General features: G+C 33.7%; 2 protein-coding genes across 15 annotated transcripts in view; one reads left to right on the forward strand and one right to left on the reverse strand.

Moving 5' to 3' along the window:
* The first annotated feature begins 798 nt into the window (after positions 1–798).
* On the forward strand, positions 799–23079 carry LOC140450314 (uncharacterized). Of its 7 annotated transcripts, XM_072543873.1 has the most exons (6): positions 800–1832; positions 2905–3059; positions 5661–5704; positions 6916–7059; positions 11298–11527; positions 14217–23079. In XM_072543873.1, the coding sequence occupies exon 1, from the start codon at positions 917–919 to the stop codon at positions 1829–1831; it is 915 nt and encodes a 304-aa protein (XP_072399974.1). In that variant the 5' UTR covers positions 800–916; the 3' UTR covers position 1832; positions 2905–3059; positions 5661–5704; positions 6916–7059; positions 11298–11527; positions 14217–23079. The 7 variants fall into 7 exon arrangements, with proteins under 7 accessions (XP_072399975.1, XP_072399978.1, XP_072399979.1 ...); XM_072543872.1 differs by lacking the exon at positions 5661–5704; XM_072543874.1 differs by lacking the exons at positions 2905–3059; positions 5661–5704 and having other exon boundaries at positions 799–1832; positions 6918–7059.
* Positions 23080–27000: 3921 nt separating this feature from the next.
* The window catches only part of LOC140450316 (uncharacterized), an 81349-nt gene continuing 81203 nt past the window's right edge, over positions 27001–27146 (reverse strand). For all 8 annotated transcript variants that reach the window (XR_011952005.1, XR_011952006.1, XR_011952004.1 and 5 more), the window contains one exon: positions 27001–27133. The gene's annotated coding sequence lies outside the window, so the exon portion shown is untranslated. The remainder of the gene's footprint in view (positions 27134–27146) is intronic.

The raw sequence follows: 27146 nt of genomic DNA on the forward strand, positions 1-27146 counted from the left end.
TTTAATGAGTTTCGTTCACTAAAATTTGTATTTGTTCTTTAATTCTTCGGTTTAAAATTTATTATTCACGTAAATTTTTGTGTAAAATGAAACTGGCCTTATTAAGTTACCAGTTCCAAATAAGACCAATAATTCAAGATTTATTAGATAGATAATGTGTATATGTATATGACTTTTCCCCACATATTGTTGCCGAATAAAATATTACAGAGAATACAAAAATACTTTCTTCTACATTTTTACTGATAAACTTTAACAACAAATTTATATTTTTCAGCTTCTTACATATTCAGTTAATCTACGGTTGAATTTTAATGTAATTATTGATACATGTACCTATCTAAACTTCTTAACGTTTGTCACTACATAGTAGGCACCTAAGTAGGTATTCATCAACATTGTAGGTATAGATTTCCCACTCCAATTATGTCTTTTACTTTTGGCACAGCCATCTAAAGTTTTTTGGTGTACAAAAGACACTTTACACTCCAAAGTTAAATTTAAAATTTTGTTTTTAAAGCATCTTAACACTAAATGAGATTCATTCATGAGAGCCATATCAATTTGTCACAATTTTCTTTTAGGAATGTTTTTGAAAATGATTTCCGCATTGGAAATCGAAACTCCACAGGCAAAAAAGTATTTGTACGACAATTCATTATGGTTTATTTCCATGTACATATAAAATATTAAGTGAAAACATGCCACAAGAAAATAATTTCAGAACCATAAATTGAGATCGAGATCCTAGTTTTTTATTCAACTAAAAGTGGCAACACTGTAAGAAGAATAAAGGTGCGTGGGTGAAATATTTTGCCTTCTTGACTCTTGTTGACTTGTACTTGTGTTGTTGAATGTTGATAGGGGAAGAGGGGAACGGAAAGTTTAGTGGCGGCATTGCTGTTTTTAGTAAAACATGGCATGCAACTCCTGTTCAATTAAATTCATGGAAAGTATGTTATTAAGCGCTAAAAAGGAGGATGTGCTTGATTTTTTTTACAAACATGGTGTTTTAAAGCCAACTACTATATGCCAACGCTGCGGTAATGAATTGAATGTAGACTCGCAAGATAGTTTCAGGTGCCACAAGACTGTCAGAAGGCCCAAAAAGAAAAAGCAAAGGTGTGGATTTTGGCTCTCGCCAAGAAAGGGAACATTTTTGGAACATTGTAGATTGTCGATAGAAAAAGTATTTATTCTAGTGTCAATTTTATTGCATTTGAAACCACCTCGGTATGAATTTGTGGGTTGCGAGTTCGAAATTTCTTCGAGGACGATGGCGACGTGGTTCTCGTCTTGCAGAGAAGTCATTCAGGATTACGTGATAAACAACTCTGTAAAACTGGGAGGAGTTAACACCTTCGTTGAAATTCATGATGCAAAATTTGGCAGGATAAAGTGTACTAGAGGTAATCGTGTGAAGAAGCAGTGGTTTGGTGGATATGACAGAAATTCCAACAATTGCTTCCTAGTACCAGTGGAATCTAAGGATGCCGATAGCTTACTTGAAGTAGTCAAAGAATGGGTTCTTCCTGGGACCACTATTTATAGCCACTCTTGGAAAGAATATAAATGTTTGGACCATGAAGGATTTATGCAAGAGACCAGGGATCATTCTAAACAATTTGTTGTTCTGGATAAAACAGATGTCTACACCCAAAACTTGAATCACATATGGAGGGAAGTTCGGTCTACTATACCCACACCAGGTCTACAGTACTTTGTAGATCACCTTGCTGAATTCTATTTCAAACGCAGATTTCCTGATCGATTTGATAGGCTCCATGCATTTTTTATCGCTGTTGCATCTACTTATCCACCACCATACTAAGGTAAGTAGTTACCTGGTTATTGTACTGTTATTTCACAATTATATATATATATATTTTTTTTACTAAAGACACAGAAGTGTACATTACATTAAAATCTGGTCAGTAAGACCAATTATCAATTTGTTTCTAACTTAAATTACTAATGAAACTCAAAATTAGGTGTCTACTCACTAGTATCTTTCCTATTATTTCTAATAACTAGCATTAATTTTAGCATGCATACTCGCACAACACTTTACTCTGCTTTTCACTCACTCATTATACCAGTTCAAAAGGCTTTGTTCTTTTGAGCCTTCTCTCTAGGTTCGTATTGTCGAGGAGCTGGATAGCCTCGACGTTTACATGATGATGGAGTCGTTGTTCATGGCTCCCTGCAAATTTCTTGATTATCTGATTGACGTCTTCCATCTTGAGGTCCCGGTGAAGGTCGTTGTTCCTAACGTACCAAGGCGCATCTATGATGTTCCTCAGCACTTTATTCTGGAATATCTGGATTACTTTGATGTCACTAGGCTTGGCACAGCTCCAGAGTTGGCAGCCATAGGTCCATACTGGTCTCAGTATTTGTTTATAGATTAGGAGTTTATTATTTGTGGATAGAGAGGAATGTCTTCCCATTAACCAATACATTTTCTTGTAGCGGATGCCTAGTTCTTCTCTTTTCTTCTTCACGTGAGCTTTCCAGCGAAGTTTCGCATCAAGAGTGATCCCCAAGTACTTTGCTGATGTTGCAATAGGCACTTGGACATCATTTATTCTAATTGGAATATTATTAATTCTCTTATTGGTAAAATTTATATGGACTGATTTATTCTCATTCAGCTTAATTTTCCATTTTTTGGTCCATTCATGGATTTTATTTATTGAAATTTGTAGTTTTTCTGTAGCTTCTTCGACAGTGTCACTTACCGCTAAGACAATTATATGTCGTATATTTACATATCTTATATTACAGAACAATTTTAGTTTCTTTTTTATCATAAAATTATTCATACTAAATTAAAGTGAAACCTTTGCTATTTTTACATCAGTTAACTGCAAAAATTATTGATCATTTTAAATTTTTTAATAGTTATGAACTATGGTAAACGCCCAACATTTGAGCCAAAAATTGAAATACTACAGTAGAGTAGAAAACTTCACAAAAAAACGATGGCTCAGTAGAAACAATTAGAAAAAGATTAAGTTGGCTAATTTCAATTGCAGGAGCACAACCAAATGTTCAAGGTTAGTACATTTTGTTTTATTTATTCCAGGGTTTAGGGATTTGTTGCCTGTTATGGTAACAAACTTTGTTCAATCTTTTCATGGTGTACTTATCTTCTTTCCTCCTTTCATTTTTTAATTTAGTATTTTAGAAAAGTCACTTTGCATCTTAATATCCTTCACTCCCATATAAAAGAGCAGGTCTGGCAATTTTAGTATATTTGGTTCACTGATCCCAGCCTAAGCTGTCTTGTAAATTTAGTAATTGACTTAGGTTGTAGGTTGGAAAAATTTTGTCTTTGGAAGTTCACATTTGGTCCCATTGAAGATAGCTACAAAGGAGCTGTGAATTAAATTCACAAAACAAATTTTTGACGTTTGACTGTGTTGTCATGTCTTTATAATGTATATGTTGTAGGCTTCAATTACAAATAGAGAAGCTTTCAAAAATACATTTTTATTATATTATTATATGAATTATGCAATTTTTTTATTTTTTTATATACAACACAAATGAATAAATACTCGTTTCTTCTCATCCATTTTTTTGGCATTTGCCTTTGATAATAAGCTAATAGATTTGGCAATCCTCAAACCACCAGTTGCCAGATTGTTACAGATGGTCACCAGATGTCTGTGAAAAATACCTGAATACTATTCTTATTATTTTTTGAAAGAATTTCTTTTTTACTGTTAGCTTGTTAACGTTCTATTGGATTTTTATTAATTATAAATCACATGCTATTTCCTGATTTATTAAAAAAACATGGCAACACAGTCAAGCGCCAACATTTTGTTTTATGAACTTTAATTGACAGCTTAATTATAGCTATCTTCAATGGGACCAAATGTGAAAATCGTCCGTGGATATCAATTGTAATATGCAAAATAAAACTACATTAACTAAAACAAAGATTTAGATTTTTATCGATATGTCTCTATTATTCTCTATAAGGTGGTTTTCATGTAATTTGAGATTCTATGTTTTCTTCTTTTTTACTTCATAATACTAGCAATCAATTGGAAGATGCTTCTCCATCAATGAGAATGAACAACTTCTGCAGTTTGGCGAATATTTTTTTATTAAGAATCGATGGGTTAGTGCAGTATGTCCAATTCTTAGTTGGTTAATTGTGACTTGGTCTCTTCTATTTAATGGATTATTCAAGATGGTCTTCCCAGGAGGAAAGATTTCATTTAGTTTGGTTCCTTCACCTCTCCAGTAGTCTTGCCATATATTCATACAATGAGCTTTTATTAGGTTTTTAAAGTCACTGTATGGATAATTTCTAAATTTTTTTGTATATTGTGATTTTATTCAATTTGTGTTGTTAGATTGTCCATTTTCTTATTTCTATCTATTTCCACATGCAAAGGTATCCAGATAAATGCTACTTTTTTATATGATTGAATTATATGTAACTCATTTTTTATTGCCCAAAACATTGGATTTGTAGGGTATATTTGTTTGACGCTTAATAGGGCATTTAAGGAGTGTGTGATGATGACACATTTATCCTCACTACATGTTTTGAAGAATATTAAGGCTATGGTTTCACCTGTGAGAATGCAGCAGTTTGTAGATATGTGTATAGTGTGAATAGTGTATATTCAGTAATATGCAGCAGCATGTCTGTAACGAGTTTTAGAGACATCACTGAAGATTTGGGGAAAATTAGGATAATGAGATATAACTTGAAGTACAAGGAGTTTGATGATGATCGGATTTGTAGTAGTTAAGAGAGTTAGGTCAATGGTAAGTTGTTGAATTGTCCATGGAGGAACATTTACACTTGTAAAGATCAACTTAGCTGATCCATTTCAAAGATTTTATTCGTTATATAAGGGGAGTGCTATTTTTAGTTTGTTTCATAGAACCAATACTGGGACTGCTAATTTGGGAGAATACTGGATTTTGTTTCTGTGCTGATATTTTCCCTATATAGTTTGGGGGTAGTTGTTAGTGTCTTATATATAGAGGTTGTTCTCCTATTAAAACTTGTAAGCTACTATTAGGACTAATTCAGAAGGCACCCAGTGCTAATCTCAAAGTTACAGATTTTAAGCTTTTTTTTTAAGATGTTTTGGTAAACTGTAATATAATTTATGCAGTTTGAAACATATGAAGTTTAATCTTCTAAAACCACTTTTACTAATTAATCACGTTTTTATGTACAGTAAGTACAGTGAATCAAAATGCTCCAGTCTCTTCGAAATCCTCACTTTTTTAAATAGGCGAATCGCTGGTCTCATGGATCTTAGGATCTCTCTTTCTAACTACAGTGTTACTGTCTACTGTAAGGGTTTAATTTGAATTCCGTACTTCACATTTGCATCCAGCGGTGTAGTGCAAATAAATATGATTAATAAATAAAGTTATATTTTAATGATACTATATTTGAAATTTTAAAAAAATATTTTAATGATACTATAAAATTATAAAGATTAAAAGAACTCTTGTTTTAATAAAATTTTATTGGGTGTTCACTGCACAAGTGAACTGATGGAGAAACCGCCCTTTACTTGGGAGATCTGGTTTGTTGCCATTTGCAACGTAATTTTATTTTTTCAACAATCATGTCCTGATCTCTTTCAAATATTTTTTTTCTTCTGTCCTAATAGGTACAATTGGAGTATTTTTCCATGCTGCTTGCTGAATCTGTTTGGTAAGCATCAACTTCTGCATCTAACTGATTTTTAGTTTTCAAAGGAAACAAAAGATTAACTGAGTTTTCTAGTTTATTTCTGAAGTTTTGCCAATCTATTCTTGCATGTACCAGTCTAGGCGGGTGGGTCTCTTTCCGTATTATTTCGTCACTAAGTGTGAGGATAATGGAGGCATGATCCGAATTCATATCACAGGCCTCCTCAATGCTGAAGAAATTATGAAACAGTCAATCAGCTCTTATAAGCAGCATTTATAATAATGTTGTATATTCTTATAATGTTTATGGGATTGCTTCCACCAAGAGTTCCATATAGTAGAACTCTAGGGGTAGTTTACCCCCTGCATGGGGTTGATTAACTCGAACTCACTGGATACTCATAATTACTTTATTGGTTCTCTAAGTACAATAATAGAGAGAGTACCCATTTGAGGGATGACAATACTAGCTTCGACTGTTCACTCTTAATTCTTAATAATAATGATCTACTCCCGTTATTTTCCAGCTATTTAACTCACGTGTGTTTGTTTATATAATATTTTACTAATATAATTTGTACACATTATTTAATAAACTTTTGATTACATTGCAAATTTCACTAGGTCAGCACGTGTTTTAGTTACACTGATATTTTCAATGTCATAAACAAACAATCGCATTTAGGAATAAGCAATGAATAATATTATTGAAAGGATTTTAAATTTTAAACTGAATTGGGTTACTTAGATCTGATTTCTGGATGTTTAATTAAATCCTGTTATACATTGAACTCACCTTCGATGGGGAATGATAATCTACTTCTTTGGAAGTTCAAAAATGTTGTGTACAAATCTGACTATTTTATGTTTTAGAGGGCAGTATATAGCTGAGACTTCTAGGTTATAGGTCTTAGTTTTGATTTTCACAGCCGTGGCTTGTATTTCTTTTGTTTGCCATCCCACCTCCTGATGTTGTATGTCTGTTTTATAATTATTGCGCTTCCTCCTTTGGCTGTATTTGCTGGGTGACTGTATCTTGTTTTATTATTTTTACAGTAAAATTCAATATGCAACAATTAAACAGTGAAGAGGTCAATTCTGAAGTACACCAGGTGACAGAAATATTAACAATTAATGAATTAAACTGAGAGAAACAGAACAAAATAGACAATAAATTACAAACTTTATCAAAGCTTATCTATAGAAAGATTAATACGGAACAACTAATTTCAGAGGTACAAAAATTTTCAACAATATAGGATAGCAAAAGCGAAGAATACAGCAACAAGTTTATAAAATTAAATGCGTGGAATTCAATAATGATTGCATTTCTATCGGATTTTGAAGAGAAACCAATGACTGAAAAAAATATGCTTGGTAAGTTTTGATATAATTTTATTATTTACTTTTATTTATAAAGTTATTAAGTTTGTTTTATTGCCAGGCAGACAAAAGACGAATTTTTATTAATAATAATTCATTTTATTTTCTGAACTTGTGTGATTAAAAATACTTTTAATGTATGCACATTTAGTGAAAACGTTTCATAAAATGTTGCCAAGCTGTGTAGAAATAGATGTTACTCTTCCATACACATTTTTCGTTTCATATACAGTTGGGAGGGACATTTGACATGCTGCGCTAATTAGTTGAGGCCCATTCGCCATTTGGTTTACGGATGGGAGGGATAGTTGTGTATGGTTTCTTAAGCTTCTTAGTCGCCTTCCATAACGTCTGGTCATTTGCTGTAAGGTTTGTAATGTAATGTTCGAAGGTTTCGTTGTTTGCGGCTTTGATAGCTACTCCAAGTTGCCTACGTAGTCTATTGAATATATGTAGATCTATGTTGTTTCTAGATCTTTGCCAGGTTCTCCTCGCACGACGTTTTTCAGCAATGAGTTGGCGAATGTGCAGGGGAACGTTTGTGGTATGTGTTGGTTTGCGTTCAGTTCGTAGATTGCCATGCCGCTTAAGTGTGGTGAAGTATTGAGCTGCTGTATCTATGTCATGTGTAGATTTGATCCGCAGATTAAGATTGGTGTTTTCTTCTAGGTAGGATTTAAAATCTGCCCAGTGTTGTTTTTTGACGTGAGTCGAGGAGGTGGTGGGTTGTTTATAACTGTGGTACTCAGGCTAATCATAACCGGTGTATGATCCGATGAGAGATCATAGCTGGATTCTATTAGACAGTTGTTTCTGGACACTCCTTTGCTTATGTAGTAGTCCAGTAGATCTGGAAGTTTTCTGGTGTCACTCGGCCAGCACGTAGGGATTCCGTTGGTGTGACAATCATAGTTGTTGTGGGTCATTGCTTTTAAAAGATTACGACCTTTTGTTGTTGTTAATCTTGAGCCCCAGTGTGTGTGTTTCGCATTCCAGTCTCCCCCGCCTACGAATTTACTGCCAAGTAATTGGAAGAAGGCTTTGTATTCATCTGTGGAGTTTGCGTGACGAGGTGGGCTATACATTGCAGATATGTTAAAGTGCCATTGCATTCACTTGAACGATTGCTGCTTTTATTTTTTCTGTTGCATATTTCGGCAATATATGATGTGATATATATCGGCGGATGATTACCGCCGAGCCACCATGAGCTGTACCATCGGGATGTGGTATAGAGCGGAATATTGAACGTAGTTAGATCGGTAAAGTGGGTTTCTGAAATAAGCAGAACATCAATTTTATTCAGGTTTAAGAAAGTAATTACTCCCTGTTTATGGTTTAGCAGGCCATTAACGTTCCATGTGACAACTCTTATAAGTATGTTTAAGAATTTCTTTGGTTAATGACTTGTGTTAGTAAGTTTAATATCATTCTATTTGGCTCATAAGTTGCGAGAACATGTTTTTGAACTCGTTTAGGAATGTTAATAGTTGTTGTTCTATGTTTTAGCTTCTGAATCGGGGTTGGTTTCATGTGCTGTCACGTTTGCATTTGTTCTTTGATGGTTTTATAGAGTGGTGTTTAGCTGATTTGTTTCAGTACATACATGTGGGCTGTTGAATGTTGTTCTTTGACGCTGTTGGTTTCCTCTTTTCTGCATATGTCTGTTTTCTACTAGTTCCCTGTAGACTACACAGCCCTTATAGTTAGCAGGGTGATTTTGAGTGCTTCTAGATTTTTTACAATCTTTTCTATCATGTTGTCCTCCACATTTGACGCAGTAATGCGGTTTAATGCAATATGTTTTACTATGGCCATATACTTGACATCTCATGCATTGGATGATTGAGTTTTTCTTTATTTGGTGCCTCGACTGCTATTTTGGTGTGACATAAGAATTCTAGGTTGAATATGTCTTTGTTGTTACTGTTGGTTCAAGGTCTATGAAAAATAAAGATAAGGGTTCCTTTCTTCCTTTATTTGGTAATTGTAGTGAATGATTTCTTCTTCTCGTAAATGTATTATCAGTTTACGGTATGTATCTATTGTATATGTTGTAATCTTGACAGTGTGGCAGAGTTCTGGTATAGTAGGTTTCTTCCTCCACAATTTGTGCAAAGTTATCGACCATATCTTTAAAGTTTTTGACGCCATATACGAATATTGGAGGTGGTTTTGGTATTTTCTGTTTCAGTCTCTTCAGGTCTCTCGGCGTTTGATAATTCACTGTATCGATTTTGTATTTTTGTTGGTGGTGAGCTTGGAGAATTGGGATCGTTAACTTGCTTTGAATATTTACGTTTTTTGACTTCTTGCCATGAGTTTTTATTTTGGGTTTCTTGATCGTCGTCTTCGCTAGACTCTATATCCGAGTTTGCTTGGCGGTATAGCGATATACGAGATATCACATGACACTATGGATGATAATAGACACACTATAAGGTAAAATTTGTTTTATTGACCAGAAGAAGGCTTTTTACTGAGTACAAAATAAACAACTAGCCGAATCCTAGCATATGACTCATCAAATAAAACGACATGAGACATGTAGTAGATATAATGTATATAGCGTGCCATCAAAAAATATATACATATATATATATATATATATATATATATATATATATATATATATATATATATATATATATATATATATATATATTGTTATGATGTATTATTTGTGAATGATGAGCAATGAGTGTTTTTAATAATATATAATATATAGGGTTTTTATCGCGGTTCTCACAGAATTAGTTTGTAAGCACTTTTTTAAATTATCTTCATTATATCTATTACGAAACACACATATATATCTAACATAACCAATGCAAAATTTAAAATAAACTATCTTTAAATTGAAATTCTTATGAAACTAATTAAATTCTATAGACAATGTAAAATTTAAACAAACTATCTTTAAAATTGAAATAATTATGACACTAACTAAATTATATTAACAAAATTTTGTACCTTTCTTTCACTGAATGCCTAAATGAAAATGTTCTCCAAAATAAAGATTTTAATCACCACTAAATGTCTTCGTTCTCAGCCTCGGTTATCCTTGTTTTTGTGAAATTACTTTTTCCAATTATCAGCTTCCACCAATTTAAAATATATTTCTGCTTAACTGTATTTATATTTATTCTTCTTTTGATACTTTCTTCCATTATCCAATTACCATTTTTACATAACATAATTTTTAATCTTCAATAATATTATCTTTATACTGTTTCTTAATCTTCATTATTTAACTTATTATATTGAACATCTGGACCTTTTGACTGACTTACTGAACAATTAAATGTGTCTGTCTTCTAACTAACTTTCTTACTAACTGACTGGCCTCATAGTAACTGTAACTGAACTGATCACTGATAACTGTTAACTGATTCCAAATCACCGGGTATTTATATCTTTTTCCATGTTCCAGAATCATCTCGAAAGAAATCATGTTCGATTTGTTCCATCTCCTACATGTCTGAATTTTCTGGAACAGTCCATTTCGCAAACAAAGCCATCTCCGGTGATCTAGAGAATTCCTTACTTTTCTATCGAGAATTTTATCGACATTTAGGCTTTTCAGATCAGAATATAAACTTAAATCAGTGACTATATATAAACTAAACATTTTTAAACTAACATATTATTATAACCCCACTTTATATTCCTAAATTCTTATTCAAATGTCATTTAAATGTATAGTTGGTTGTCTATGCACATGGCTCACTTAAATATATTTACAATATTATAATTATAAAAAAAATACTTTTTACACTTATTATATGCTAATTTCTTAAAAATACCCTCACATAAATAATTTTTATAAAATTCTCTAGTATATAACTTGTAAATTAACCTTTTAAACACTATTTTTCTTTCTCCTATATTCTATTCATTTCAATATATATATATATATATATATATATATATATATATATATATATATATATATATATATATATATATATATATATATAGAAAAGAAATTTAATCTTTGCAGATAAGTTAAATAGTAAACTCTTAAATATTGGGGAAATCTGCAAGAAAGACTCTAATGAGTATCAATTGTTTCGCCGAACGTTTTCGCCAAAGATAATTAATTTGGCTTCTTCAGGGCTGAAAGAGAATAAATTATAATTAGCTACCATATATTATCTATTAAAAAACATTATGTTTAGTTACACATTATGTAGTCTTTACAATGTCTACTTATACAGACGGTTTTTTAGTGACCATCAAACGAAAATATGGCCTTAACTGTACAGTACTACTCAAGAAATGGAGCAAACTTAACCAAAAGATGGCAAGAACTGAAGCAAAAATGACCTTCCTGATTCAATGCAGAAAGACGAAGAGATACCCAAGGTTCTTAAATGATCGCACCGACCACCTCATGCAGTCCACCGTGGGAACACTATCCAACAAATTAAAAAGAACAGCAGATGCCATCAACACACAGGTAAGAGCACGATTATTGAACTTCCACATTTCTTCGGTACATTCTGATATATCATTCATTCATTGACAAATGTCAAACATATTCATCCAACTTGAACCTCTTCTACCTTCCAACATTTTAGGTCAATATGAAACTTCTCTTCTCAAAAAATATACATTCTTTCTAAACAATTCTTAATCTCATTTCCAAACCAAATTAAATAACCTAGGGTCCACTCCTTTTAGTCGTCTACCATTTCACGATAAATGGATTAAAAATCTCAAAAACATCCAAAATCCTATATTATCGTCAATAAACGCTCCTAACACTAATTTAGCCCAATTCTTAAAGGACATTCTTTCACAAGAATACAACTTCAAGAACGATTTTAACATAGTAGACTCTTTCCAGTTCAGTGAATTTATCAATAATTATCAGTTACCAAGAGAATATGTCTTAGTAAGCTTCGACATAGTATATCTGTTCTCTAATCTCCCACTCTCTAGCGTCGTCACGTCACTCCGGAACAATTGGAATGAATCCAACAACACAGTCCAGTATCGTGGGAAACATTCTCGAAATTATTAAAACTGACGCTTGACACCAATTATCTAATATTTAATGACAAATACTATCGTCAAATTTTTGGAACACGCATGGGATCGTCCATTTCACCCATTTTAGTTAATTTCGTACTCGACGACCTTATCAATGAGAGTATTAGTAAGTTAGATTTCCAGGTTCCCTTTATAAAGTGTTATGTCGACGACTTGATCCTAGCAACACCACCTGATAAGATTTTAAGCACCTTATCAGTCTTCAATAGCGTTGATCCTCACCTTCAATTTACATGTGAATTGGAGGTTGATAATACCATACCGTTTTTGGATATGCGAAACATACGCACACACAATAACACATTGGGCACTATGTGGTACAGGAAAGAAATGGAGAGCAAGCGGTTCTTAAATTACCACTCTACACACCCAATGAGGTACAAACATAACCTTGTACAAGCTCTTAGCTTTAGAGTACACACGTTGACCCATACGTGGTACAAAAGGGAATCTTTGGATCTACTCAAATCCATTCTCATTGATAACTCTTACCCCATATCCCTCATCAACAGATATCTTTTTTCTAAAAGCTACGGTCACTCTATTTCGGAAACACCTAACGGTGCAATACTAGCCTCAATATCCAATAGCATACATACGATCAATTCCCCGTTAACCTCAGAACCAGCCATAAAATATGCTTCTCTTCCCTATTTCACACACATTACGAACAAGCTTACTAAGCTATTCAAAAACTTACCCGTCAAAATATCCCTAAAAAATACCAAAACCGTTGGAAAGTTATTCTCTAAGTCTAAAACTCCACTAAGTTCGTTACAACACACGAATGTTGTCTATCAAATACACTGTTCTGAATGCAACTCCTGCTACATTGGCCAGACCAGCCGGTCGCTTCTAGGGCGTATAACTTCACATAAAAGTGACATTAGACTTTCCAAACCCTCTTGTGCCCTTGCACAACATGCCATTTCCACCAAACATCACATTGACTTCACAAATATCAAAATACTGGCGAAACAAAATAACCATCAGAAACGCTCCTTTATTGAAATGTGTGAGATCCTCAAGAACCCATCTGCAATAAACAAAAGAACCGACATCGACAATTTGAGCCAGATTTACCACTCTCTAATCTTACGGAATAAATAATACCAATTATCATCTCTATAGTTAAAATGTGGCTTATTTTCCATTTAAAATAATATCACAATCACCCCATAATTCCAAGTTTAAAAAAATCAAATATTTCCGCCATACAAATCCACCCGTCCAAGCCTTCACATGGATTGGAATTTCGTTGACATATGGCCCTTAAATTTTCGGTATTGCGCCGCGTCGTTTGGATAGATTGCAACAAATCAGTGCTTTGTTTGTCTTCATTGGATCAACATCCCTAAATGAAGCCAAACGTCCGTTTTAAATTATCTAAATCTTGTGTGTTTTTTGTTTTTTTTTTCTTTTTTTTTGTTTTGTTAAGTTAGTTTTAAATATTGAGTAAATTATATAGTACATATACGTCATCGAGAATATACTACATATTGAGTTGTAAGTTATGAACTATTAACACCTGTATATCTTATAAACTCGTTTTCATCTATTGTTCTCTTTTCTAATATTTTTCATCCTACTTTATTTTTCTACTCATTAAATTAGGAATATTGGTTTAATTTCAAGTGTACACTGTTTATGCAATTTTCAAATCAAACCCTTCAATTTTGAAACAGTTGTAGTTGAGTATTCAGTATTGTAGTATTCAAAAATTGAATGGTTGGTTATTTACGAAAATATATTACTGACGTATATTTATGTTTTGTTCAATATTAAAATTGATAAAAAATGTACTGATATTATCGTTTTTGTATGTTTTTGGCATTCAGTATGTCAATGTTTTGTATTAATTCCCCACTTCTCTATAGTTTTAGAGCATGCTTGTCATTCATACTTCGGCTAACGATCATCTTTTGCCAAGACAAATTTGTCAACTTGGAAAATATTGTTATTATCTTATAGCATTGATTGATATATTGGATTATTCCCCCCATAATATTTCAATCAACGCTTATAGTTAAAGAAAATATTAAAAGCAAAATCGGAACTTAAATAAATGGACCAATTTTTTTTTTTATTTTTAGTGTCGATGTAGCTCTTTCTGAAGCTTATGTAGCATTGAAGGTTATGGACATCGATAGGAGTATCATTGAGGAAACTAGAACAACTTGCAGAGATTCTCCACTTCCAGAAATGCTCCATTCCAAATGATTATATACCCAACGACTGATTGGTGGCGGTTTTGGGGCCCAAAATCTACTGGGAAAATTCAAGTTAAAAATGTTAATATTGTAGAAAATATATATCGACTGGTCCAACGAAGACTGTAGTAACTCATTTTTTATGTAATTGAGATAATTATAAAAATGTATTTACACTGTTACCAAAATTCATTAATCTATTAAATGGATGTTTTTATAGCATTAAGTGATACTTTTAATAATGATCTTACAAGGGTAAAACAGATTTAAGACAGAAATGGTCATAAGTGACTTTTGAATGAGTTATTATAGTTTTCGATGGAGATATTTTTAAAGTAATAAATACCAGAATTATTTGTTTCTTAACTTTATTTATATAAAATGCTACATTTTGAAGAAGCTACTGATATAATTTGCAGTTTTATATTTTAATTCAATTTTCCTCATCCGACTCTTCTTCGCTCTCAACTGAATCAACTTCGAGCTCGACTTTAGGAGGTACATAACTCTTTGAATTAAGATTTTTATAAAATCCATGGTACATTGTGGGTATTTTGCCGGTATTACACAGCCACAGTAATCCTTTTAGCTTTTTTTCTTCAATTGGTAATGGTGCATCATACAGTTTCGGTGGAAATTTGATAGTAGTGGAAGGCCGTCCTCTGCATTTTCGATTTAATTTTATGTCACAACCTCTAAAACCATCATCGAATTCGTATTTAAACATTATAGAATTTTGGTGTTCATGCGAAAATTTTATTTCTCGTATTTTGCTAACTTTTATTGATTTCTTTTCGTTGTCAAGTTTCCAATTCTCGGTATCAGTCAGTTTTTTAAAATTAAAAAAATTATCTTGGGACATTTCCGTAACATCATAAACTCTTCCTGTAGTTTTAGCCGTTCTAATTAATGTAACCCACTGTTCTGGCACATATACAACCGATTGCCTTTTCTTTGCATTTTCGATAACAGCATGCATACTGTCACCCTCGTTCTGAGTGTGGCCTTTTTCCAGAAATCTGTGAACAATATCAATATGAAAATGAGCAGCAGCAAAAGCAAACATCGAAAACACAAAACGATTCCTATTTTGTCCCCCACAGTTGTCTGAGTAGAATATTATCGTTTTAACACTTTGTTGTGCCTTGAGATCTAAAAATTTCCAGAGGCAACTGGCAATTTCATTAGGACCTCTTTTAGCCACCTGCTCGTGCCATACATAGCAGTACCCTGATTATTTCCAACATCATAAACTGTAAAGTTATATGTAGAGTATTTGCTTTTGTAGTAAAAATCACTTACGTTAGACAAAGGGGTAGCTAAAACCTTTTGAAGGTCAAAGCAAGCCACACACAAGCTCTTATCATCTAGTGCAAGCTGTTTGTCTATGTCTTTTAAGTTTCTGATAACTTCTTTGTTTTTCATATGGGACTCATATTGTTCGAGCAATTTTGCTTTTTCAGCATCACTAGCCATATTAAAAACAGAACAAACAGTACACTGGTCCTTTTTTGGTTTAAAGAACCCAATATTGAACTGTGCATTGAAAATATCTCTATACTGGCGTGACGTGGCAGCTGTAGTGATGTTATTTTTTTCGCAATGCTCATTGTACAATCGGTACATTTTCTGGATAGTTAGCCCTTCTTCAAGGTACATCTTCACCGTATTCTTACGGGTATAATGGGAAGGTACTACAGGAAACTGATTTATGTGATTTTTTACGTTGTCTATAAGTTCTGGTGATAGTTTATGTGGTCTGTTAGTGTGCTTTCCACGTTTATCTTCCTCTAATGATCCACCATCTTTCAGTTTCCTTAATGCTGTAGTGATCCAAGTTTCTGAAACGTTAAGGGTTTCCAAAAACATAGTTTTGCAAACACGTTGTTTTTCATTGCGAATGTAGAAGTAATATTCTCTAGAGTAATTTCTTCGAGACCGTTGTTCTGCAGTAATAGTTACTTGTTTTTTGGCAACCTGTCTCACATGACGAGCAATAAAATCCCACTTTCTCGTATGATCTTTTAACTTCCAAAATTCATTGAAAAAAAGGTCTCTATCTTCTTTAGCTATTTTGGTAGCACATTTTAGTCTACATGTGTTTGCGCATGGTGCACCCATCTGTCTTCCTTTAATTTGAATACCTTTTCGATTTTCATGTTCAAGTCCCAGGTTTAGACTTGTTTTAGATTTTTCATCCGCCCACTTACTAACGTCTCTAATTCTTTTCCTACTTACTCTCTCTATATTGCCTCTGCTTCTTCTCTTTCTATTTGTGGTTGCTTCAGTTATATTCTTATTAGGTTCAATTATTACTTCGGGGATGTTTTTGTCTTCTGTCGGAATGTAATCTGGGTCAGTATCAGAGTCTGCATGAAATGGTTCCTCATCGCTTTCCTTCTCAATTGTTTCATTTTCATTCCTATTGGCTTCATTCTCTTCTAAGCTTACTAAAATTAAACAAAAATGAGGTAAATGCCTACGTAATATTTTTTCGTCACTGATTATATGGTCACCAGGATCCTCATTCGCCTTTTTGTATTTGCTTTCTTCTACAATACTTACAGCGATATGTTTACCTTAAAAAATAAGTAGGTTTTTACTTTGCTGTTATTATTTTAAATAAAGTTTATTATAAATTTACCTTCAAAAGAACGATAAGAAATATCCGTTTCAGTGTTTTTATACGCTTTCTCAGCTAATTCCAATATTATCTTACTTCTGGAACACATTATGGCAATTATAACAAAACTAAACTTTTGAACATAACCTTAAACTAACGCAGAATACCGTAGTAACTCATGTTACGATACCTATGCTATCGCCTCAGATAACAACGAAGACTATTGTAACTCAAGATACGATGATTTTCTACGGTTGTTTTTCATAAATCGGAGATACTATAAAACTCTTACACGTAATATTGGTTGCATAACTACGTTTACTGAGATATGATTCTTTCCTGGGGAAGATATCATTATGTTTTATTGTTTTGCGCTCGTAACTCAAAAAGTGGAAAATTTGAGTTACTACAGTCTTCGTTGGACCAGTCGATATAGATAAAGATTTATTATGTTATAGTGTTGACAATAAGACAAAGAATGATGTATTTTATAAATGAGGCCGTTATTTGCAAAGAGCAACAAAATCGTTCCAGCTTTCATGCAAATTGTATTTTTGAATTATTTTCTTTTGTAACCAATGCATTATTAGTAATTATGATGAGGAAAATCCGTTAAAAAGAAGAAAATTATTTGTTTTTGAAAAGATAGTTTTGCAAATGAAATAAAAACAAAAACTGTTAAACGTTTTATTAAAATAGGAATTTATTACTTAAACAACCAAATGCCCTGTTAAAATCATAAAAAAAAATTAAAATAAGCGGCTTTTTCAAAACACAAAGAAATAATACAAAAATATTTAAATTATTTTAGAGTCATTTTTGTTTTGACATAAATCTTGGTCAACTTCACTCAGGATATTTTTATAGAAGACTTGTTTTGGTAGTATCATCTAATCTGCTTATGTAGTATCATCTAATGCTTACTCAACAAACTTATAATGGTAATGGAAGTTTTATCTCCTCTAAGTGACTTACTTAATGTTACCTCAACTGGCTCAACATATGAAAGAGAATGTTCTTTATATGAACAGCTTTAGGTGTTCCAGTGTTATTAAAGTAATTGTTCTCATCTTAATAAAAAACCTGGTTTCTTTTTATAAAAGATAAATCGTTTCGCGTTGATACATTTTAAATGTCAGGCTCCAGGATGTTGCAATGTTCTTTGCTTTACTTTTTCAGTCTTGTATGGTCCAGCCAACATTAGCATGTGAACTTATAATGGCTAGATTCTACAATAATGGGCGTTTTGTTTTGTTTTACTTTCTTCTCTATCAATCAGGAAACTGTTTAGGGATAAAGGAGTGTCCTACGATTGGAAATGTGAGCTTTATACTTTATGAAGATTCTTTAAGAAGCTGTGGTCTAATATTGCCATCATAGCTGTGTTCTTGTTTTAACCACTGCACCTATCAGCGAACAAGTTAATTTTTGTCAAAGAAGAATAAAATATTTTGAATATGTAATGCATATCTAATTGTCAAGGCGGTTACGTATTATTTTAAGGTAGAACTGGGTCAATCCCTTAATATTCCGTAGGCCTTATCGCAAATTATAGTTAATAATACAGGAACCATTCTATCGTTCTCTCCATAATTTGTGATAAAATATTTTTCTTTAACCTCTCCTGATATATGTTCCAATCAGTACCTGTCCGGTACTCGTAGGCTGCCTATTGCGCTTCTTGGAAACTCACCTGAGTTGAAGAAGATTTTGCACCTTGCAAATACTAATTAAAATGTTTACCCAAGCGCCTTGCTTAGTTTATTCCTTATTTATCCCCGTCGCCATATTATGTGGTGTCAGCATCTAATCATATACCTAACTAACTTAACAAGTTTATTTTATATTTCCAAACACCTGTATAATGAATACATATCTTGGGTTATGTGTATAAATTTACTCACTATAAAGTGATAGAGGTTTATATAAATGTATATAAATCCAACATAACTGTTAAAGGGTGCATACATTACATCCCTCCTCACCAATACCCTGAATATCAAAACAATATTATCATCATCAGCCGTTTTGAGTCCACTGCTGGACATAAGCCTCCCGTAAATAATTTCAATGCATTCTATCTTGAGCATCCTGAATCCAGTTGTGCTGAATGCGCTTGATGTCAACTGACCACCTTGTCGGAAGACGTCATCGATTACGATAAACATCGTGTCTAGGTCTCCATTCGAGAATTTTCTTCATCCACCTTCCATCTTTTAATCTGGCAACATGCCCCGCCCAGTTCTATTTCAATGTTGTAATCCTTTGAACTGCGTCAGTAACACCAGTTTTTCTCCTAATTATTGTATTTGATACTCTGTCTCTGAGGGATATATTCAGCATTGACCTCTCCATCGCTCTCTGTGCCACTTGTATTTTATTGATTACTTTTCTGGTAAGGGTCAATGTTTCTGCTCCATACGTTACAACTGGGAGTACACATCGATCAAAGACCTTCCTTTTCAAGCATATGGGAATATCTAATCTAAAGACTTCTCCCAGTTTTCCGTAGCCAATCCTATTCTCCTGTTTAGCTCCGTTGTTTGATTATCTCTTCCTAATCTCGTGGCCCAGATATTTATAGCTATACACCTGTTCAATTTGCGTGCCGTTAGTTAAGATGTTTTTCACCAGTACTAGGTTGGTCATATATTGTGTTTTGGAGAAATTAATTTTAAGTCCAACTCGTGTACACGAGCTCTGAAGGTCTTGAAGAAGCTGACAGGCATGATCTACCCGGTCTGCAATAAGGACTATGTCGTCTGCAAATCTCAAATTATTCAGAAATTCTCCATTTATGTTGACTCCAATATTCTCCCAATTATTGTTTCTCATAGCACCCTGTAACAAATCGGTGAATAGCTTAGGAGGGATGTTATCTCCTTGCCTAATACCTCTCTCGAAGGGAAATGTATTTGTGTTGCCATAATACATTCTAACTGCAGCTGTTGCGCTATTATATATATTCCGAAGAAGAGTTGTGTACCTATGATCAATTCAATACTGCACTCTGTAAGAGCTCTTAACATGGAGCTATGCTGGGCTGAATCAAACGCTTTCTCAAAGTCTACAAATATTAATATCAATGGCTTGTTGTATTCTGTAACTTTCTCTATTAAGGATTTTATTACTTGTAGGTGGTCATTCGTTCCAAAGCCACGTCTAAATCTGGCCTGGTCTAAGGGTTGGTGAAAATCAACCTTTGATTTGAAAATAAAAAACCTTTTTATTCTGTGTTCCGCCACTATATATTTGCCACTAAGTGACCTTGGCTCAAATATTTAATGTTAATACACTGGAATCTATTATAATAAAAAAATAGGAATGATATTTGGATATTTTTAGTAAGCTGAGAAGATTTAGACGATTGAGAACTGGCAAATTTAAATGGAAGATGTGTGGTAACTTACCAGAACTTATTTGGAAGTTTTATTTTCCATAAAACAACGTAACTTCTTAAATGCACAAAAACTAAATACTTATTAAACAACAACAAAAAAAAAACTCTTCACCTTTCCCAAAAAATAATAAAATAACTTAAATTCTTTTTCCTTCCTTCAAGTCCTGCCTGCCGCAAACTCAACAACCTATCTTCAGGAAGTTCTGTTCCAAAATGGCCATTACATTATTCTTTTTCCCTTTTGGCAAGGGAATCAATTATCACCTACATATCGATGTTCGAAAGTCATAAAATGAAATATTAGAGATAGTATTGTGGGTTGCATACTCCAACGGCGGCAAATTAGTAGCTATTGTAGGGATTCGGTTTGCTAACGTTCAATATGTTAGATTATTAACGATTGTATCGTTACAATTTGATGCCCCAATTTCCTAACTATTCTACATTTGGCCCGTTTAGGCTTTTGTGGAGTGACCCTGTAATCCCTAACATAAACATTTTCCCCTTATTTTCACCGCCCTATTACCTTTACGGTATTTTATTTGTCGTTCTCTAGCTTCCAATGTGTTACTGTTTAATGCTAAAAAGTCAAATCTGGTTTTAATTTGACGCCCAACCATGAGATGGCAAGAATTTGACCTGTTACTGAATGCGGGGTTGTTCTATAAAAGATATATTCTGGCTCTGGGCGCATGTTAATCTCCACTCGTTGCTGGATTGTGGGTAGCTCTTTCGGGGCGACAGACTCAGTAAAACACAGGTTTGAAATAAAAATAAATCTATTAATTTAGTATATATACAATAAATAAAAATAAAAAGGAATTCTACGTTGTATACTTATACAATGAATAAAACTAAAACGAATTCTACGTCCCCGCCTGGATCCCGCGATGAACGAAGTCCCCGGCGAACGTCTATAAAAGAAAAGAAATTAATTAGTACTAATAAGAAACGAAATGGGGGAAATCGATCGCGCGCAGATTTATACTCGCTTTCACTTCAATTCAGCGAAAGCTCCGAATACACTCGCAAACAAAATATTTAGCTGTGCAGACCCATGGCAATGTTCAATACACAATACCGACGGGTTCCGCTTGGCTAAGGACAGAGTATGATCCTCAATACGGAAATCTCTCTGTCCCGGTTGGTTCTGTGCAGATCCACGGTAATGCTCAATACGCAATACCGATGGGTTCCGCTTGGTTAGGGACAGAGTATGATCCTCAATACGGAAATCTCTCTGTCCGGGATGGCTCGCAGGTTCACTACACCGGCGAGTCAGGGAGCCTAGAGCGCTAGCTACAAGACTGTCTAATTCCGCTATTCACACGCCTTAAATAGCCGTTCTGAATCCCACTTGGCCGTCACGTTGTAGAAGTGGATGCGCAAATATTGACACTCCCACGGTTCGAACTGTTAAACGATCAGAGCATCGTTACAGGATGATAAGGACCTGAAGTTTTAAGAATAATACTTACATAATAATTCTTACAAAATCGCTGACACTCTTCTGAAATAAACTGTGAACCATTATCTGAAATAATTTGATTTGGCAACCCAAGTCAGGTAAAACAGTCCCGAAGTTTACTGATGGTAGGCTCTGAGTCAGTCTTTGACCTTTCATATAACTCCGGCCATTTCGAGTATACATTTGTAATAACCCGATAATTCTTACCATGATATGATCCTAAAAAATCAATGTGAATTCTTTTACACATGAGCTTCTTGAAATTTAATTAATGGTGCCTTAAGTGGTGTTACAGTGTTTTTGTAATATGTGTATGTAATAGGCAGTAGGCTGCCTATTGTACCCCTTGGAAACTCACCTGAGTTGAAGGAGATTTTGCACCTTGCAAATACTAATTAAAATGTTTACCCAAGGGCCTTGCTTCTAACGGTAGTTTATTACTTCTTTATCCTCGTTGCCATATTATGTGGTGTCCGCATCTAATCATATAAATAATACCTAACTAAATGAATAACTTTATCTTATATTTCTCTTCAAACACCTGTAAAATGAAACAATTACAAGGAATACATGTCTTAGGTTATGTCTATGTGAATGTATGAAGTTAGTCACTATACTATAAAGTGGCAGAGGTGGGAAATAACATCCAACATAACTTCAACATCACTTTTATTCAACTTTTATAACATGAAATTGGCAGCGTTTTTTGTTATATTTTGTTGGTAATAAATTTATAATATATACATATAAAACTACATTTATTGAAAATTGTAATTTAGATGTGATTTGTTTGCGATCTTGGTACCTTCTCTCTCCTACGGCGAACGCGCTCTCTCGCGGTGAAGTGTGTTGGTAAAAAGCGCAGCGTCAGTTGGAACAGATAGTTTTGAAAGATTTTAATGATATTAGTACATTGCTCAACAAAAATTAGTTCTTCGCTAAAAAAACGATTTTGTGTTATTTTGTCAGTTAGGGACTTCTGCAAATAACAGCCTCATATATTATCAATTCATTGTATTTTAATACATTCCATAATGGTAAAAGGAGAGATTGTAACTGTTTTCTTTATCGAATAGAAATTGCTCGTTGGTTTTATGCCTAATATTCTTTGTATGTTTGTAATAATTAATTGTAATGCAGTATGAAAACCCATTACCAACATTCAAAAAGAATTTTAAAAATCTTTTCTTTTTGTCTCCTTTTGTATTTGTTTAAGTGGCATGAAACTAAAGTAAATAAAATTTTTTCTTTTCTATACTTTCTTTTCTTATCGTCTATATACTTTATCTTACAGTGACAATAATGATTTTAAATTTCTGGTCGCCTTGTAAAGTAGTGAAATAAACGAATTTTTATATAAATACACTTTCATCACTGAATTATATTATCAAATATGTAAGCAATTATTTGATGGGCTCTAAAACAACAACCATCATATTCCCGTACAGAAACACGCCAGATATGTAGGGGAGAAGGGGGTTACTGTGGACCATTTTTACTTATTAGCAAATTAAAAAATATGTATAAGATTCTTATTGCTGAACTTACCTCACATATTTACTGTAAACATCAACTCAACTTTCGATGTGAATATTTTATTTGTATCTTTCTTAATAGAACAAATATTTTGATTCAAATCGGAATCAATAATTTGTCCACAATGACCCCGTGGTGGGGTTAAAGTGGACAGAGTATGGGGTTATAGTGGACGCATAGTAAAACATATACAGGAATACTGAAAACTTTATGTTAACAAAAAGAAACTACGATACATTATAAGAACTGAAATTAATATTAAATGAAAATAATCTTCCTTGCCTTTTCGTGCCAGTGTCTACTGGGTGCTCCAAAATTCCGACAATATCGTTCTTGTCGACAACTGAGACATCTTCAACTTCGGGAAATACGAAATTATTCACTTTTTTCCTTAAAAAATTAATTTGTACCTCCACATCTCGAATATCTACGATTTGGCCAACATAGTGTGTTACCGATTTTTTACCCATAAATTTTACAAGTACGAAATCATTTTTCTCCATTTGTTTGTCCATAAAAATATCGTTGTCCTGATCATCTTCCATCCAGCCTTCATCCTCTGATTCAAGTATTACTTCTGTAGAAGAATTGGAAGAGGAAGATTCTTTCCTACTCCTTTTTGGTTCATAGGAAAGAGATTTCTTCACTCTATTCTTTTCTCGCATTTCAGCTCTTTCTTGCGCACGTCTTTCCTTCAAATCTTTAGCCTCTTTTTCAGCTTCCAACTGATCTTTCACTGGTGTGCTCGTGTAAATAGTCGACTTTTTATTTTTTCTTGCTTTGGAGTTTGATGAGCGATCTGCTTTTAGAAAAGGGCGGCAGCTCTCAGGAGTAATTACAGCTGTTGATGTAGTTGCTACTGATGGTGAAAGCGTAATGGGAGCTACAGGTAGCAGTCTTGTGGAGATTGAAGCAACTTCTAATATTTGCTCAGGATCTTCAGGATTTCTTGGGTTCATTGCTGTTGGTGGTTCTTGATTCCTATCTGTTGTTTCGGCAGCTTCATATTCCTCATCGGTGAATACAAGACGATTTATTGGCCATAAACCAGCAGATCTGAATCCAGATGTTATATTCTTCATTGTAAATGCCACAGGAAAAGCAATACCACACAGTTGAGCAACATCATATATTTGTATAGGTCTGCCTGGATGATTTTGAAGCCAGTCTCCCATTGCAACCCGTAATGCAGCTTTATAAGAACCATATACTGCAACATCTAGCGGCTGTAGTTTGTGGCTACAATGTGGCGGAAACGATAAAAGAGTAATTCCAGATTCTCTAGCTAAGTTTATAGCTTCCAAACTTATATGACTTGAATGATTATCCATTAATATCAGTAGAGGGTTTTCTTTAGAAGCACTTAAGTGCATTTTTATGTGCTTTAGTACTTCTAAAAATAATTCCGCAGTCATATAGCCAGACTGATGAGCCAGACCAATGCTCCCTATTGGTGCACCATCTAAGAACCGGTCTTTCATATTCTTCCTGGGGAATATGAAAACTGGAGGTATTGCTTGTCCAGTGGCTGTTATAATTCCGCACATTGTAACATTTTCACCGCGTTCTTGAGAGGCCACAGCTCCTATTTGTTTTTTTCCCTTTTCAGCTATACGTTTGGGTGGTGGTAAGACCGTGGGTATACCTGTCTCATCTAAATTTATTATCCTTTCTGGCCTTCCTTTAAATTTATCTAAAACTCCAATGTAATTATCAAAAAATAAATCCACGTTGGATTTGTTAAAGGCTGCATCTCGTGCTATGCTTGTATTTTCAGGTTTTCTAAGAGAAAAATCTCCATGTCGTTTCATAAATGAATATATCCAGTCCTTTCCTGTTATCTTATTTTTAGTCCAATTCGAAGGAATTTCTATTTGTAGAGCACTACCATACTCAAAAGCTAGGGTACAAGCCTGCTTGTAAGTCAAGCCATAATGTAATCGAGACGCCTTCTTACGATAATTGACAATGTGTTGTTCTTGTTCATCAGAAAATATTTGGCGACCTCGAAATTTATTGACGCCAGAAACATTCAAGCTAACAATTTCTAACTCATCTTCGTTACCTGAATCATCACCAGAGGGTATATTAGCATCTTGAAGGTTCCTCTTAGCCAAAATGACTCTTTTGTGAAGCATACTTTTTTTCAATTCATATTTCTCTGCAATATTTCTCAAGCTTCCTTTTTTTCTTAGGATATCCTTTATTGCACGCTCTATAACTTTTTCATCAATATCAGCTCTCGCCGTTTTTCTACTGTAAGTCCTCATCTGAAACAAAAAAGCGATTTTTATCACATGATTTTTGGAAATATAATCATTTGTGGGGTTAGTGTGGACAGCTGATGATTTGTCCACACTAACCCCGAACGCCATGTTTGACAGTAACAATGGAATGACGTTTCGAAAAATGATAATTTTATCTCATTCCATATCAAATTTAGTAATTAAATATTCCAGAAGCCATACACTAACTTAGGTATACAATTAGTTCAATAACTTCAATTTTAGTATAATTTTACTTACCGTGTGAAATAAATGGATACAACACACAAAATCACTTTCTGTCACTGGCGGTCATATTATAGAAAATATTTCAACCAACTTTTACGTGGTGTTCGGTGGCGTTAATAGTCACTTCCTGAACAGACTGGGCGGCAGATTTAAATGCGAGTTTCTAAATAATTAACTATGTCCACACTAACCCCATGTCCACACTAACCCCCCTCTCCCCTACCACGCTGTGGGAGAGTACTCAATTTAGGGTGTCGGTAAGACTAGTGTACAAAGCTAGCAGTCTTCTATTGGATTGAAGTATATATAGTGTTTCTGTCTATTTTATAAACATGATTAGGGGAAAGTGTTAACTGCAAGGCTATAAAAATATTGCTCACCGAAAACTCTTTTGTACAAGTTTGTATATAATTTCAATAAACTGTTCTGTATGAATTTAAAAAATAAATTTTAAATCATAAAATGTCTTTTATTTTCCTTAGAAATGTATACCTGGTTTTCATATGAGAACATAAAGACAAATAATTAATATTTTACAACTCCAGAAATACGTCCAGATGTAGGCAACACTATATACTCGAAACTAGTTGAACAATCGCCTGAAAGGTGGCACCACTTACATACGGACCAAGGTCTCTTAATTAAAATCAGTTAGGGTCAGATGATTAGAAGACAATTTCAGTATTCATTGACTATGAGGAGGGCTAGGTCGCTCTTTTTCGTCTCATTCTCACAAACAAGTCTTCTCTTCAAGACTAAAAAGCAAAATTTATTCACAGAATTTCAACTCATTATGTTTCTTCATAGAGTTCTTCATAATCATGTTTCTTCAATGCCCACCCGCCCTTTGTTTTCCCACCTTTTTTGATATTTTACTTAAGTACCCAAAATGCGCGACTCCTGTATTTTATCTAAGTGGCCCCATCTGTTGGGGGGACCTAGAACTAGAGATTTCAAATGAATATTAAGAACTTTTTAGAATTGTTTGTAGTCTATTTTCACTTTACTAACAAATTATTGCAAGACTGATTTTTATTGAAGGAAAGAGTCTACTTCTTGTATGTCTAAGCAAATACTGATATTCTTCCAGGATGATGGGAGTATGTTGGGAAAATAATACAATCAAATTATTTTACACTTTTATTGTTCAATCACGAATATTATAGACAAACAATATTTTACAGATTTTTAATTTTGTACATTTTATTTTATGTAAAATTTTATCCAGTTTCTGCTAAAAGTCTTCTGCTTCATCGTTACCTGCAAATAGAAA

This window comes from Diabrotica undecimpunctata, chromosome 9, assembly GCF_040954645.1.
Source record: "Diabrotica undecimpunctata isolate CICGRU chromosome 9, icDiaUnde3, whole genome shotgun sequence".
Classification (NCBI taxonomy): Eukaryota; Metazoa; Arthropoda; class Insecta; order Coleoptera; family Chrysomelidae; genus Diabrotica; species Diabrotica undecimpunctata.